Raw genomic sequence first — 12,868 nt, forward strand, 5'->3', positions numbered from 1 at the left:
ACCCCCAGAATCCCTGCCCCTGACTGCCCCCTGCCAACCCGTCCAACCCCTCCCACTCCTTCCTGACTGCCTCCCCCGGGACCCCTGCCCCCACTCAACCCCCCACTTCTCCCTGTCCCCTGACTGCCCCCTGCCGCTCCATCCAACCCCCGCTCCTTCCTGACTGCCTCCCCCAGGACCCCTACCCCCAATTAACCCCCCTGTTCCCCGCCCTCTGACCACCCCAACCCCTGCCCACACCCCCTCTACCCCCCTGAACTCCCCTGCCCCCTTACCGTGCTGTCTGGAGCACCAGTGCCTGGCGGAGCCGGGCCATGCCGCCACCGCGCAGAACAGAGCACGGGGCAGGCCAGGCTCTGCAGCTATGCTGCCCCAGGAGCTCGCCCCGCCACCCAGAGCATTGCGTCGCTGGCGAGGTGAGGCTGTGGGGGAGGGGGGACAGCGGGGGAGGGGCTGGGGACTAGCCTCCCCGGCCAGGAGCTCAGGGGCCAGGCAGGAGGGTCCCGCGGGCAGGAGGGTCCTGCGGGCCGGGTGTGGCCCGCGGGCAGTAGTTTGCCCACCTCTGCTTTAGTCTCTCATTACATTATGTGGCTGGTGTGTCAAACTCCTGTGACTCTTTTTCTCCCCACCCCCCAGCTCACTGTGATCACCTGTCCCCGCTCAGGTAGTAACTTTCAGCCAGGCCTTGTCTTGGAACTAGGAAGGACCCGGTTGGTACTGGTACCTGCAGGGATTGCCCGGTAGTGTTTACTCTGGCATGAAGAGAACTGTGCGTTCCATGGAGTTGCTGGCTGCTCTCCTCGATGGCAGAGGACTCCTACTCTCTCAAGGCTCGTGTGTGTACGTCTACCCAAGCTGGAAAGCACACGTCCAGCTGCAGCGTAGCTGTACCGGGAGAGCAGCCTTTGCTCGCTGCCAGACAAATTTTCAAAAGCGGCCACTGAGTTCGAGTATCTCCATGTTAGGTGCCCGGCCTAAAACATCTTTCATTCTGCAGTCTAATCTTGGCCCCCCGCCCCGGTTTGAAAGTGCCGGCCTTTATGTCTGCTGCATTTCATCCCGAGTCTCAGTCCCAGAGCTGAGCCCTGCTATCGATGGGAGCGATGTTCATGTTAGAACTATGTGGGTGATGCCCATTTCTCAGAGCCGGGCTCAGCAGATACATTCCCCACTTCTTTTCCAGAAGCAAAATGCTACAATTGAAATCAGTGCTTTGCACCTGGATACATTCAGCCTGTTTAAGAGTTGGGGCTGATTGGGCTAAACTCCGCATTCTTCAGTGGAGCAAATCTCTGGTTAATAATAATAATATCTCACTCTTTACCAAGGAAGTCAGTATCCTTAACACCATTTTACAGATGGGGAAACTGAGGCCTGGGGAGGGAAACTGAATTGCCCAAGGTCACCCAGAAAACCAGTGACAGAGCCAGGGACTGGACACAGGTCTCCTGAATCCCAGCCACCTTGCCTCCTTCTGTTTACAGCAGGAGTTTTGCTCCAGTAATGACTGCAGAATTTGGTCCAGGCTTATCACCTTCCTTTGTGGGCTTTGCTCTGTGGCTAGAGGTTGCCCTCACATGTTAAGCTTTCCTCACTCTTCACAGCCGGGAGTGCTTTTCGTTCTGGGTGCATCTGAGGGTGGTTGCTAACGCTCCCTGGTGCCCCCAGCTTTTCCCCCCGCTTTGCACGCCCGGTGGGTCCCTCCCTCATGTGGATTTTCTGGTGCCTTCTCAGATATTTCTTCAGCCTGTACCGTTTCCCACACACCGTGCATTTATAAGCCCCGCCCCTGGAGTGCAGCGTCTGGTGTCTAATGAGGTTTTTCTTCTGAGTGAAGCATTTCCCACACTTGGTGCATTTGCACGGTCCCATCCTGATGTGGATCGTCTGGTGCCTGAAGAGGTTGGCCTTCTGATTGAAGGTCTTCTCGCATTCGGGACATTTGTACGGCTCCTCCCTGGTGTGGATCCGCTGGTGCCTCACGAGGTTCGACCTCTGGGTGAAGCTTTTCCCACACTCGGTGCATTTAAAGGGCTCGCTCATGTGGATTCTCTGATGCCTGATAAGCTTCCTGTTCATCCGGAAACTCTCCCCGCACTCGTTGCACTTATAAGGCCCCTCGCTGGTGTGGATCTTCCGGTGCCTAGTAAGATTCGACTTCTGGTTGAAGTTTTTCCCACACTCGGGACACGGAAATATCCTCTCCGCTTTGGGGCTGTTCTTCGTCAAGGGATTTTTCTTGCATTTTGTGTTTGCCCGGCTCTCGGTACATGCACCAGGAGTCCCCTCTTTGCTGGTTCTCTGGCGTTTTCTATGTTTTTTCTTTGGGCTGCAGCTTTCCCCATGTTCGCCATCCACCCCGGCTCCCTCTTTAATCTGGATCCTCTGGATGATGCCAAGAGATGTCTTTTGACTGAAGTTGCTTCCATGGTCTGCGCTCTCCTGTGGTTCTTCCTTGATGCGGGGTTTCTGGCGTGCCGCAAGATTGCCGATCATAGTGACATCCCTCTGGTGTTCGTTGTCCACCCCAGCTTCCTTTGTAGCCTGGATTCCCCATGGAGGAAAGAGAGGCATCTTTGGATTGAATTGGTTGTCATAGTCAGGGTTGGTCTGTGGTTCTTCCTTGATGTAAGAGTTCTGGTGCACTACTGTAATGTTGTCTCTCTCGTGTTCGGGGTATGTGTCTGGTTCCTCCTTAGTCTGGATTCCCCACGGAGTGCCAACAAGGATCTTTGGGCTGGACTGCGTTCCACAGTCAGTACCTTCCTGGGGTCCGTCCTCTGAGTGAGCTCCTGGTACTGTAACGTTCTTCCCCAGGCTAAAACTATCCTCTTGTTTGAAGGCCACATCCGGTTCCTCTTTAATCTGGATGACCCGGAGAGGCATGCCATTTACATGGCCAGTGGCTTCCTGTAGCCTCTGCTTTGCGTGGTTCCTCTGGTGGACATTAAAATACCTCTTGGTGCTCAAGCTTTTCCCGCACTCGGTGCATATGAACGGCCCGCCGCGGAGGTGGATTTTCTGGTGAGCCACCAGCGTTGCACTCTGGCCAAAGCACCGGCTGCAGTCGGAGCACTTGAAAGGCTTATCCCGTTTGTGTATCTCCTTGTGTGCCGTCAGCGTCCCCTTCTTCACAAAGCTCTTCCCACACTCGGTGCAGGCGTACGGCCGCTTTTCCTTGTGGGTTCTCATGTGGATGCTGAAGTAGATGCGTGTGCTCAGACTCTTCCCACAGTGGACACAGATATACGGACCGCCTTTGGTGTGTGTCTTCCGGTGGGCAGCCAGACATATCTCCAGCCGGAAGCACCGTCCGCACTCGTCGCACTGGAAGGGCCTCTCTCCGGTGTGGATGCTCTGGTGGGTGGTCAGGTGTCCCCTCGTGGTGAAGCGCCTCCCACACTCACTGCAGGGGTAGAGCTCCTCTGCTGTGTGGATCCTCTGGTGTCTCTTCAGATTTCCCTTCTTGCTGAAGGATTTCCCGCACTCCAGGCACGTATGCGGCTTCTGGGCCACGCGCTTTGCAGGGTCTTTCATGGTGACACCCGTCAGCATGTGGATGTAATTCTTCTGTGGCTGGGTTCTCTCTGGTAGGCCGGGCAGCTGCTAGGGAGCCGGTGGAGGGGATGGGGAGAGATGGCTGGAAGGTTGGTAAGGGGTGGCTATAGAAAAGTCAATGATGCAATAGTCAAAGTGCAGCTGATGGGCCCAGGCTGCTCTGCTGACCGGGAGGAGAGGTTGACAACATGCAGCGCAGATACTGTGGTGCCGACGGTCGTGTAGCTAACTGGATGGCTCTGGTTCTTCCTTGGGTTGCATTTTCTCCTGGAGTTTTTTCTTTCAACCCAACAGCAGAGATGTTCTCTTGACATTCAGAACTCCCTTTCCCTGTTCATTGCAGTGGGGCTCCTGTTCTCATCGTATGCCTCAGTCAGTCTTCGAGGTTTAGCATGCTGGATTAAAGCAAAAAGAAAGTCCAGATATTATTCCATGTGCTACTGATAACATTGCTTGTGCTTGTGTGATGGCTGCCATCTTGACTGACACACCAGGGATTGAACCAGGAACCTCCAGAGCTAAAAGCCTGAGCCACTACAGCTTACATTAAAGAGCAAAGGCTTTGGAGGTGCAGCTGAAACAGATTCCTCTCCTCTGTGGATCAGTCACTGAGGGGGATGTGTAACACACACTCACCAGAGGATTACAGGATCTCAAGACAATTTACAAATGTTAATAAATTAAGCCTCACAATAATGATTATGACTTGCCTCATTATTCAGATAGCCTCTCTGTGCCTCCATTTTCCTAACCTTTTCAAAAGTTAGGATAAAATCAAAGTTGGCAGCATTTGCAATATTAATACTTGGCACTTTTCCTTGGCAGATCTCAAAGCACTTTGTAAAGGCAGGGCAGTATCATCACCTCCGTATTACAGATGGGGAAACTGAGGCACAGAAAGGTTAGGTGACTTGCCAAGGTCACACAATGTGGCAGTGGTGGAATCTAGGTGCTCTGCCCTGCCCATTGGACAAGTTCGGACCATTGAACCACAGGCCCACTTATACATAGGAAATCATTTCCTAGAATTCCAACAAGGAGGGAGGCCTGAAGGCAGAAGTGAGGAAGGTATGGTTACTGGAGGATGCTGCCACCAAGGGGACGGGAAGTTGGGGATGCTGTTGCTGAGGTTACAGGTTGCTGGGGGATGCTGTCGCCACAGGGATAGGACATTGAGGATGCTGTTGCTGAGGGGACAGGTGTTGTTGTGGAGGGGGCTAAGGGAGCAAGAAGTAGGAAAGTAACTACTGCTTTAAAGGCAGGGAAGCGGGAAAATGGGAGATTTCTAAACATCTGGATACAGCACTGAAAGTGCAGACGAGATACACATATTGGGCTGCTGATTGGGGGGAGCAGTTGCCAATGTACAGTGCTCAGATACCAAGGGTCACAAGGGTTAACTAGCTGGATAAACAGACAGAAAATGCAGAAGAGAACTATTTTTAATTCAGTTACATGGATGGCAATTCCGCCTTCAGGTAAACCAGCTCAGCTCCCGCTGAAATTAATGAGATTCATAGAACCATAGAACTGGAAGGGACCTCGAGAGGTCATCTAGTCCAGTCCCCTGCACTCGTGGCAGGACTAAGTATTATCTAGACCACTCCTACCAGGTGTTGGTCTAACCTGCTCTTAAAAATCTCCAATGATGGAGATTCCACAGCCTCCCTAGGCAATTTATTCCAGTGCTTAACCACCCGGACAGTTAGGAAGTTTTTCCTAATGTCCAACCTAAACCTCCCTTTCTGCAATTTAAGCCCATTACTTTTTGTCCTATCCTCAGAGGTTAAGAAAAACAATTTTTCTTCCTCCTCCTTTTAACAACCTTTTACATATTTGAAAACTATTATCATGTTCCCACCCAGTCTTCTCTTTTCCAGACTAAACAAACCCAATTTTTTCAATCTTCCCTCATAGGTCATGTTTTCTAGACCTTTAATCATTTTTGTCGCCCTTCTCTGGACTCTCTCCAATTTATCCACATCCTTCCTGAAATGTGGTGCCCAGAACCGGACACAATACTCCAGTTGAGGCCTAATCAGCGTGGAGTAGAGCGGAAGAATTACTTCTCATGCATTTGCAGGAGTGTTGTAAACAAGACATCCTAGAAGGATGTTCACGTTTTTTTTTTGCAAGTGTTACACTGTTGACTCATATTTAGCTTGTGATCCACTATGACCCCAGATCCCTTTCCACAGTACTCCTTCCTAGGCAGTCATTTCCCATTTCGTATGTGTGCAACTGATTGTTCCTTCCTAAGTGGAGTGCTTTGCATTTGTGCTTATTGAATTTCATCCTGTTTACTTCAGACCATTTCTCCAGTTTGTCCAGATCATTTTGAATTTTAATCCTATCCTCCAAAGCACTTGCAACCCCTCCCAGCTTGGAATCGACCACAAACTTTATAAGTGTACTCTCTATGCCGTTATCTAAATCACTGATGAAGATACTGAACAGAACACCATTTGTCCCTGCATTAGCAGCACTGCTGTATGAACTGAATTGAATATGGTATTACATAGGACAATAATAGAGACAATGACCTGGAAAGCTTTAATTAAAAAAACAAACAGAAAATACCCTCTTCCAAGCAGAACCCTGGTTTGATTCTGGTGTGTGTACTTAAAGATCCGTTTCTATCTGGGCCAGCAACGGAGGTGACTTGATCATAGCCCAGAATTCCCTCCTGAGGGTATTTCAGTCTAGCAGACAAAGGCATAAGATCCCGTGGCTGGAAATTGTGTCAGTAAAGTTCAACAGCATATTTTGACCAGTATGGGTAATTAACATGGGAAGGGATTAGCAGCGGTAATCTCTCCATCTCTGGAATCTTTAACTGAAGACTGGATGTCTTGTTAAGAGATATGCACAACCCACCCATTACTGGACTCCATACAGGGATCAGTAGGTGAAATTCTCCGGCCTGTGTTATGCAGGAGGCCAGACTAGACGATCACGATGGTCCCTTTCTTTGGAAACATTTGAGCTGCCTTTTAGTTTTGGCAAATGCCAGGCAGCTCCCTTCTTACTAAATTTGGACCAGATCAAAATAACAAATCCCCACTGATCTTTTCTAGTATCCAGATCACAGAGGGCCAGACTCTGCCCTCAGTTACAACTCTGCCGCCCCACCGATTTGGGGTTGAATTGAGGGCAGAATTTGATCCCTCCCCCGGAGGGGGGGGGAGGCGGGGAGCGTCCTCCTTTGGGCTAGGATGTGAAATACCCGCACGAGCCGTTTGCTGAAAGGGTCTTACCTGAGCAGCCCATCCCTGCAGGCATTTTCCTCCCCGGGAGCCCGTGTGACAACATGGTTTGTGACTTGGCTGCAACTTGTGTTGCAGTCGCAGCTGCTGCTGACCGAGAGGAAGTCTGCGCCCGGTGCGCTGAGAGCTACCGGAGGAAGGGTGAAACGAAACAAAGACCAGCAGCGAAGGGTGAGCGCAGCGCCGGGGGAGAGGCTGGACTCTGCAGCCGGACAGGCCCCGGGCTGGGTTTCCGCGCGGCTGCGATCCCGGGCACGGGCGGGCGGCGCGAGCGGGGTGGAAGGCGGGGGGATCTCACCCCCCCCCACCCCCCGGCGTCCTTTCTTCTGCACCGTTAGCTTTGCGGGGACTCGGGCTCGCTTGGAATGTTCCCAGGCTCGCAGAGCCTTCTGGGAATTGTAGTTTCTCCCAGAAATCCCCCTGGCCCTGGCACGACGCCCCTGGGCTGCACGGGGAGAGGAGCAGGCCCCTGGAGCTAGTCCCTCCCAAGGTGTTCGCCTTCCTCGCACCATGCTGCAGAACATGCCGCTGTCATCCAGTGCTCAGTGTCCCCCCAGGACTTGAAGGGGCCATGGCCTGAGGGATTCAATAGCTTCTGATCCACAGCATGGGAGCTGTGCACCCCAATAGCAGCTCACTGTATGCCTACAGGGGGAGTACCAAGATATTGGTGTGGAAATATTGGGGACCCTGTCAGCACCTTCCACTGACCAGATTAGCTAGATAAAGAATGATTTTACAGACAAGGACACCGAGGCACGGAGCTTGTGGGGGATGGGTTCTGCAAGGTGTTACCGGACAGGAGCAATTGGGGTAAAAAACCGCACTGGCTGCAAGGCTGAACTGAGCTTGGTAAGTTTGTGGAGAGGATAGTATGATGGGACTGGCTAAAATGGCATGTAGCCGATCCGCGACTGCTAGCAGCAAATATCTCCAACAGCCGGTGATGGGACACTAGATGGGGAGGGCTCTGAGTTACTGCAGAGAATTCTTTCCCAGGTGTCTGGCTGCTGGGTCTTGCCCACATGCTCAGGGTCTAACTGATCCCCATATTTGGGGTCAGGAAGGAATTTTCACCCAGGTCACATTGGCAGAGACCCTGAGGTTTTTTCACCTTCCTCTGCAGCATGGGGCACGGGTCACTTACAAGTTTAAATTAGTATAAATGGTGAATTCTCTGTCACTTGAAATCTTTAAACCATGATTTGAGGACTTCAGTAACTCAGCCAGAGGTTCTGGGTCTATTGCAGGAGTTGGTGGGTGAGGTTCTGTGGCCTGCCATGTGCAGGAGGTCAGACTAGATGATCTTGATGGTCCCTTCTGACTTTAAAGTCTATGAGAGATGCCGACCATGAGAGCTGAGGTCAATCACCACTGCTCGGAACTCCTCATCGCTTCCTGGAGCAGGCCCTCAAGGATCAGATGAACCCAAGCACACAGGAACTCCGCTGTAAGCCATTTTGTGCTATGTGCTTTATTACCCAATGCATGGGAAAGGCTAAATCAGTGTGACTATTCCCTGTGACTATGTCGTCTTTACTCAATGGAACTGGTAATGTTCACAAAGCGATGTCCCCAGCAGCAGGTACTCAGACATAGCGTGTGGCCGTTTAATCCATCAGTCAGGAACATTGACGCTCTCAGCTCAAAACCAGGTCTCGAATGCTATTGATTCATTCATCAATTTAATAATTGGAAGAAAATAGGAGGAGATAATTGGAGTTTGCTAAAATCTCACTGGCCTTGAACTACTGAATCTCTTAAACACGGCTTTCCCACTTGGATTAACAATCATTTTGGAAGGCAGATAACCAAGTAAACAAAAATCAAACAAACTAACAAAAGTACTTATTATTGACACCATATATGTAAATACATTCAGGATATGGACACACATGTCACTTTTGGTCAGAATAACCACACTTAGGACCTCATCAACCACGATCTCAAAGCACTTTACAAATATAGCAAGCATTATTCTCCCCATCTTCTAGATGGGGAAACTGAGGCACAGAGAAATTAAGTGACTTGTCCAAGATCATCCAGCAGAATGGGAATAGATTATAGGTCTCCTGAATCTCAGGCCTGGCCTATACACAGGGTTTTTTTTTTTTTTTTTTTTTTAACTAATCTGGGATACAAGATCTAGAGGCAGGATGTTGAAGCTAGAAAATTCAGACTAGAAATATGGTGTAATTTTTTTACCAGTGAGGGTAATTAACTGTTGGAACAATTTATCAAGGGCCGTGGTGGATTCTCCATCACTGGCAATTTTGAAATGAAGATTGGATTTTTTTTTTCTGAAAGATCTGCTCTTATTCGAAGAGGAATTGATTCAGGGAAGTCCTATGGCCTGTGCAATCCAGGAGGTCAGACTTGATGATCACAGTGGTCCCTTCTGGCCTTAGACTCTATGTATCTATGAACTATTTTGATTAGGGATGCGATTATTACTGATACAATTATATCAGTACAATCCCTAGTGTGGACGCAGTTGTACTAGTATAAAAGTGCTTTATATATGTATAGCTTATTCCCCTTCTTGAACAGTATAAACACCTTTATAGCAGTACAACTGCATCCACAGGACAAAGGAGGCTGTGTGGTCTGCTGGGTAGATCATTAGCCTGAGAGTCAGGAAACCTCGGGTCTCTTCTCCCCCCACCCCCCTTTGTGCCTCTGTTTCTCCTCCTGTCCTTTGTCTGGCTCTCCTCTTTAGATTGTGAGTTCTACAGGGCATGTGCAGGCTTTCACTGTGCATTTTGAACAGCACTGTGTACAGCAGGGGCCCCAACTCAGTTGCCACCTCTTGGTACTACCCTATTATTACGGCTGCTACTAATGGGCAACTCTGCCTAATAGTGCGATGTAGCTAGGTCAGTGATGAATGTGCCATTTTCTTAAAGGAGCAGACTAAAGGTTCTTTAATAAAAAATAAATGCACACGGCCATCCTATTTCTGGTACTTGCATTTTTCTTGATAGGTGAATAGAAATTACTTATTGCCTGGGCTCACCCCAGCGTAGAATCATAGAATATCAGGGTTGGAAGGGACCTCAGGAGGCCATCTAGTCCAACCCCCCCTGCTCAAAGCAGGACCAATCCCCAACTAAATCATTCCAGCCTGGGCTTTGTCAAGCCTGACCTTAAAAACCTCTGAGGAAGGAGAATCCACCACCTCCCTAGGTAACCCATTCCAGTGCTTCACCACCCTCCTAGTGAAAAAGTTTTTCCTAATATCCAACCCCCACTGCAACTTGAGACCATTACTCCTGTCGATCAGCTTTTCTGTTTACAGTTACAGAAAGAGAAAGCAATTGCAGGCTGTGTTTTACCCTCTGCACGCTATGCCTGGGTCCACTGGGAGCTAGGACATGTCTACCAGCAGTACCCCTTACTATGCCCATACATTTGAGGATGGCGTTTCCACCTGCAGACTGACCATGCTGCACTGAAGTGGTTTCACACAGTCAAAGAGACTACAAAAAACTTCTTTGGCGGAGTTTAGCTCTTCAAGATTCCCCACTCTGGCACTTTGAGTGCAGAAGGTGGGGGCCCGCAAGGATTCTAAAAATTAATACTGGCCACTCCAGGCTTGTATTAAACTCCCAAGGTTACAGCTTTTCTCAGACCTTGGATGAGTAGATGCTGCCACCACCCAAGTGCAAAACCCCTTTGAGAACCTAGGAAGGCGCACTTGGGAATTCCCTCCTGTGGGGTACCCTCAAGCCCTTTCACCCCCCCCCCCCGCCCCGGGAAGAGCTGAGAAAGAAAAACAAAGGAAATCAGCTGTTGCCATCAGCTAGTTAAACAACATGGGTACAAACCTCTTAGGACACAAAAATCCAATCCTGTTCTTAAAAAAGGTAAATTTTATTAAAAACAAAAAGAAAGAAAATACGTCTGGAAACTCAGGCTATTGCTAGATTAAAAAAAACCCAAACACTTACAAGGATTAAGCATCAAGAATAACTTTCTTGAGGTCTAGCTTAAAGGTTACAAGCAAACCAAAAGCATTTGGGGTTAGCACAGAGGATTCCACAAGCCATAAAGAAATAAAAAGGGATAAACCTAATTGCATCTTTCTAGACATTTCATGATCTACTTACATATCTGGGGTTTCCAATGAGCAGTTTCTAGGTACGATACCGATGATTTTTCATACCTGGCCCCAAGCTTCTTACAGCATTGCTGCTCCCTGTCTGCCTCTCCCTGAGAACAACCACAGACAGACAAAAGGGGAGTCTTGTTTCAATTTTAAAAAGTTCTAGCCTTCCCATTGGCTTTTTTGGCCATCTGCCCACTCACTTCCTTTTACCTGTGCATCACAGTGAGACTTTTAACCCTTTACAGGTAAAGCAAGTAGAGAACAACTACTAAGAGGGATTTTATAGATAACTGGCTGGCGGGGTCCATAAAAGGGAGCTACTCCCCCACACCTTGGAAAGCTGATCATGTTTTAGCTGCTCACAAATACTTTGGAAAAGTAGGTAGGGTCAGTTTAACTCTTGGCTTGCCGTCCGGAGGCGGCTTGGTGGGCTGCGCAAAATGAGTTTGGTGCTTTCGGTCCAGTTGTCAGTGGACAGGTAACAACGTGCTATATTGCAATCAACATTAGGTTGGCATTCTTGACGCTGGCTGTGGACTGATGAGACAAGGAGACTGAGCTATGCTAGAGGTGGTCCCTACAGGTCAGGTTTGAGACCGTCGGAGAGGCCATGTGTGGCTGCTTGTACTACGCTGTATTTGTTGTGTAGCCAGATAAGGCACATCCGTTTCTAGGGCTGTCAGAGGAGGACTTGTTCTAACACTTACGGAATAAAACAACCGAGGAAGCCTCCAGCTGGGGAGACAGGAAGAGACATCGCTGATCGTTTCCCTTCTGGCCTCTATCGCCCTAATTTATTCATCAACTTGACTTTCAAATGAAGCCAGTCAGTACTCCTGAGATAATGAGGATATGGCCTTACACTAAACTGCTCGGCTTCCATTGCCCGCTGTCTGTCATGGGCCCCTGGGGGTCCCACTAGCTATCCCGCCTTTACAGCCTATTTGAATAATAGGCAACCTGATTTAGAAGAAAGTAAGGCCAGATCCTCAGCCAGTGTGAAGCAGCTTAGCTCCATCGAAATCCATAGAGCTGCCAGTGATTTCCACCAGCTGAGGGTCTGACGTAAAGTCAGTGAATGTGTTGGCGAGTTATTCATTGCGGGAATTGAATTTTTGGCATGGTGGGGGAAAAGAACGTGCAGCTCTCCAGCTTTCCTGCCACTTTTGTCCCACCAGCCACACTCTCATGGAGTCTTGCAGTTCTCCCCCAGCCCTAGTGAAATGACTTAATTGTTTCCCCATTTTCCACTTTAGTAAGCTTTGCTATGAACAGCCTGGTGGAGGTTATCATGACTTTGGGGTTTACAGGTGGAATGAGATGGGTTCTCTTTATCTTCCCATAAGCACAGTTCCATGCAACTGGGTACTGTGTTATTTGTATGTACAGCACCTGGCATAGTGGGACCCTGATCCCTGATGGGTATCATTAGGCGTTACCACAATACAAATGATAATAGTGGCTGGTACCTAGAATTAGGAATTGGCAACTGATTGCTCTTGATGGATTAAAGGATGGCCCGTGGTAGTTTGTTACTTCTTTGTTATAATTATTTGTGCAATGTTGGCATTCTGGTCCAATGGATAAAACTCTATATGCTAATCTCCAAACTGAACATGGATAGTGATCACTGGTCCACCAGATGCAGTGCTTGTGATCCTGGCTTCTTAATGCACCACTAGATGCCAGTGAAAGCTCTTCACAAATGGATCTTGCTACATAACCACTTTGCTTTAGCAGTTTTATTTTTTCCACAATTTGGGGATTGTTACTTTTTAGTGTCCTTCACTTTTGTTGTAATGCTGGGCCCCTCTGGAGAGGCAGTGAAAGGTACCACATAGCAACACCCATTTTCCCAGCGTTCCCTATACAGATAAAACACTGTTTCACTGAAACCTGGAATAGGTTTAGTCACACCCTTTTCAATGGCATGTAG

General features: G+C 49.1%; 1 protein-coding gene and 1 long non-coding RNA gene across 3 annotated transcripts in view; one reads left to right on the forward strand and one right to left on the reverse strand.

The window, feature by feature from the left end:
* Positions 1-273: 273 nt before the first annotated feature.
* On the reverse strand, positions 274-7,147 carry LOC140907845 (uncharacterized). Its single transcript, XM_073334744.2, has 2 exons — positions 6,816-7,147; positions 274-3,953 (listed from the first exon to the last, which is right to left on the reverse strand). Exon 2 carries the CDS (start codon positions 3,553-3,555, stop codon positions 1,561-1,563), a length of 1,995 nt encoding a protein of 664 aa, XP_073190845.1. The 5' UTR covers positions 3,556-3,953; positions 6,816-7,147; the 3' UTR covers positions 274-1,560.
* The window catches only part of LOC140907848 (uncharacterized), a 120,287-nt gene continuing 114,172 nt past the window's right edge, over positions 6,754-12,868 (forward strand). For both annotated transcript variants that reach the window (XR_012157656.2, XR_012157655.1), the window contains exon 1: positions 6,754-6,995. This is a non-coding gene — a long non-coding RNA (uncharacterized LOC140907848). The remainder of the gene's footprint in view (positions 6,996-12,868) is intronic.

This window comes from Lepidochelys kempii, chromosome 2 (genome assembly GCF_965140285.1).
Source record: "Lepidochelys kempii isolate rLepKem1 chromosome 2, rLepKem1.hap1, whole genome shotgun sequence".
NCBI lineage: Eukaryota > Metazoa > Chordata > Testudines > Cheloniidae > Lepidochelys > Lepidochelys kempii.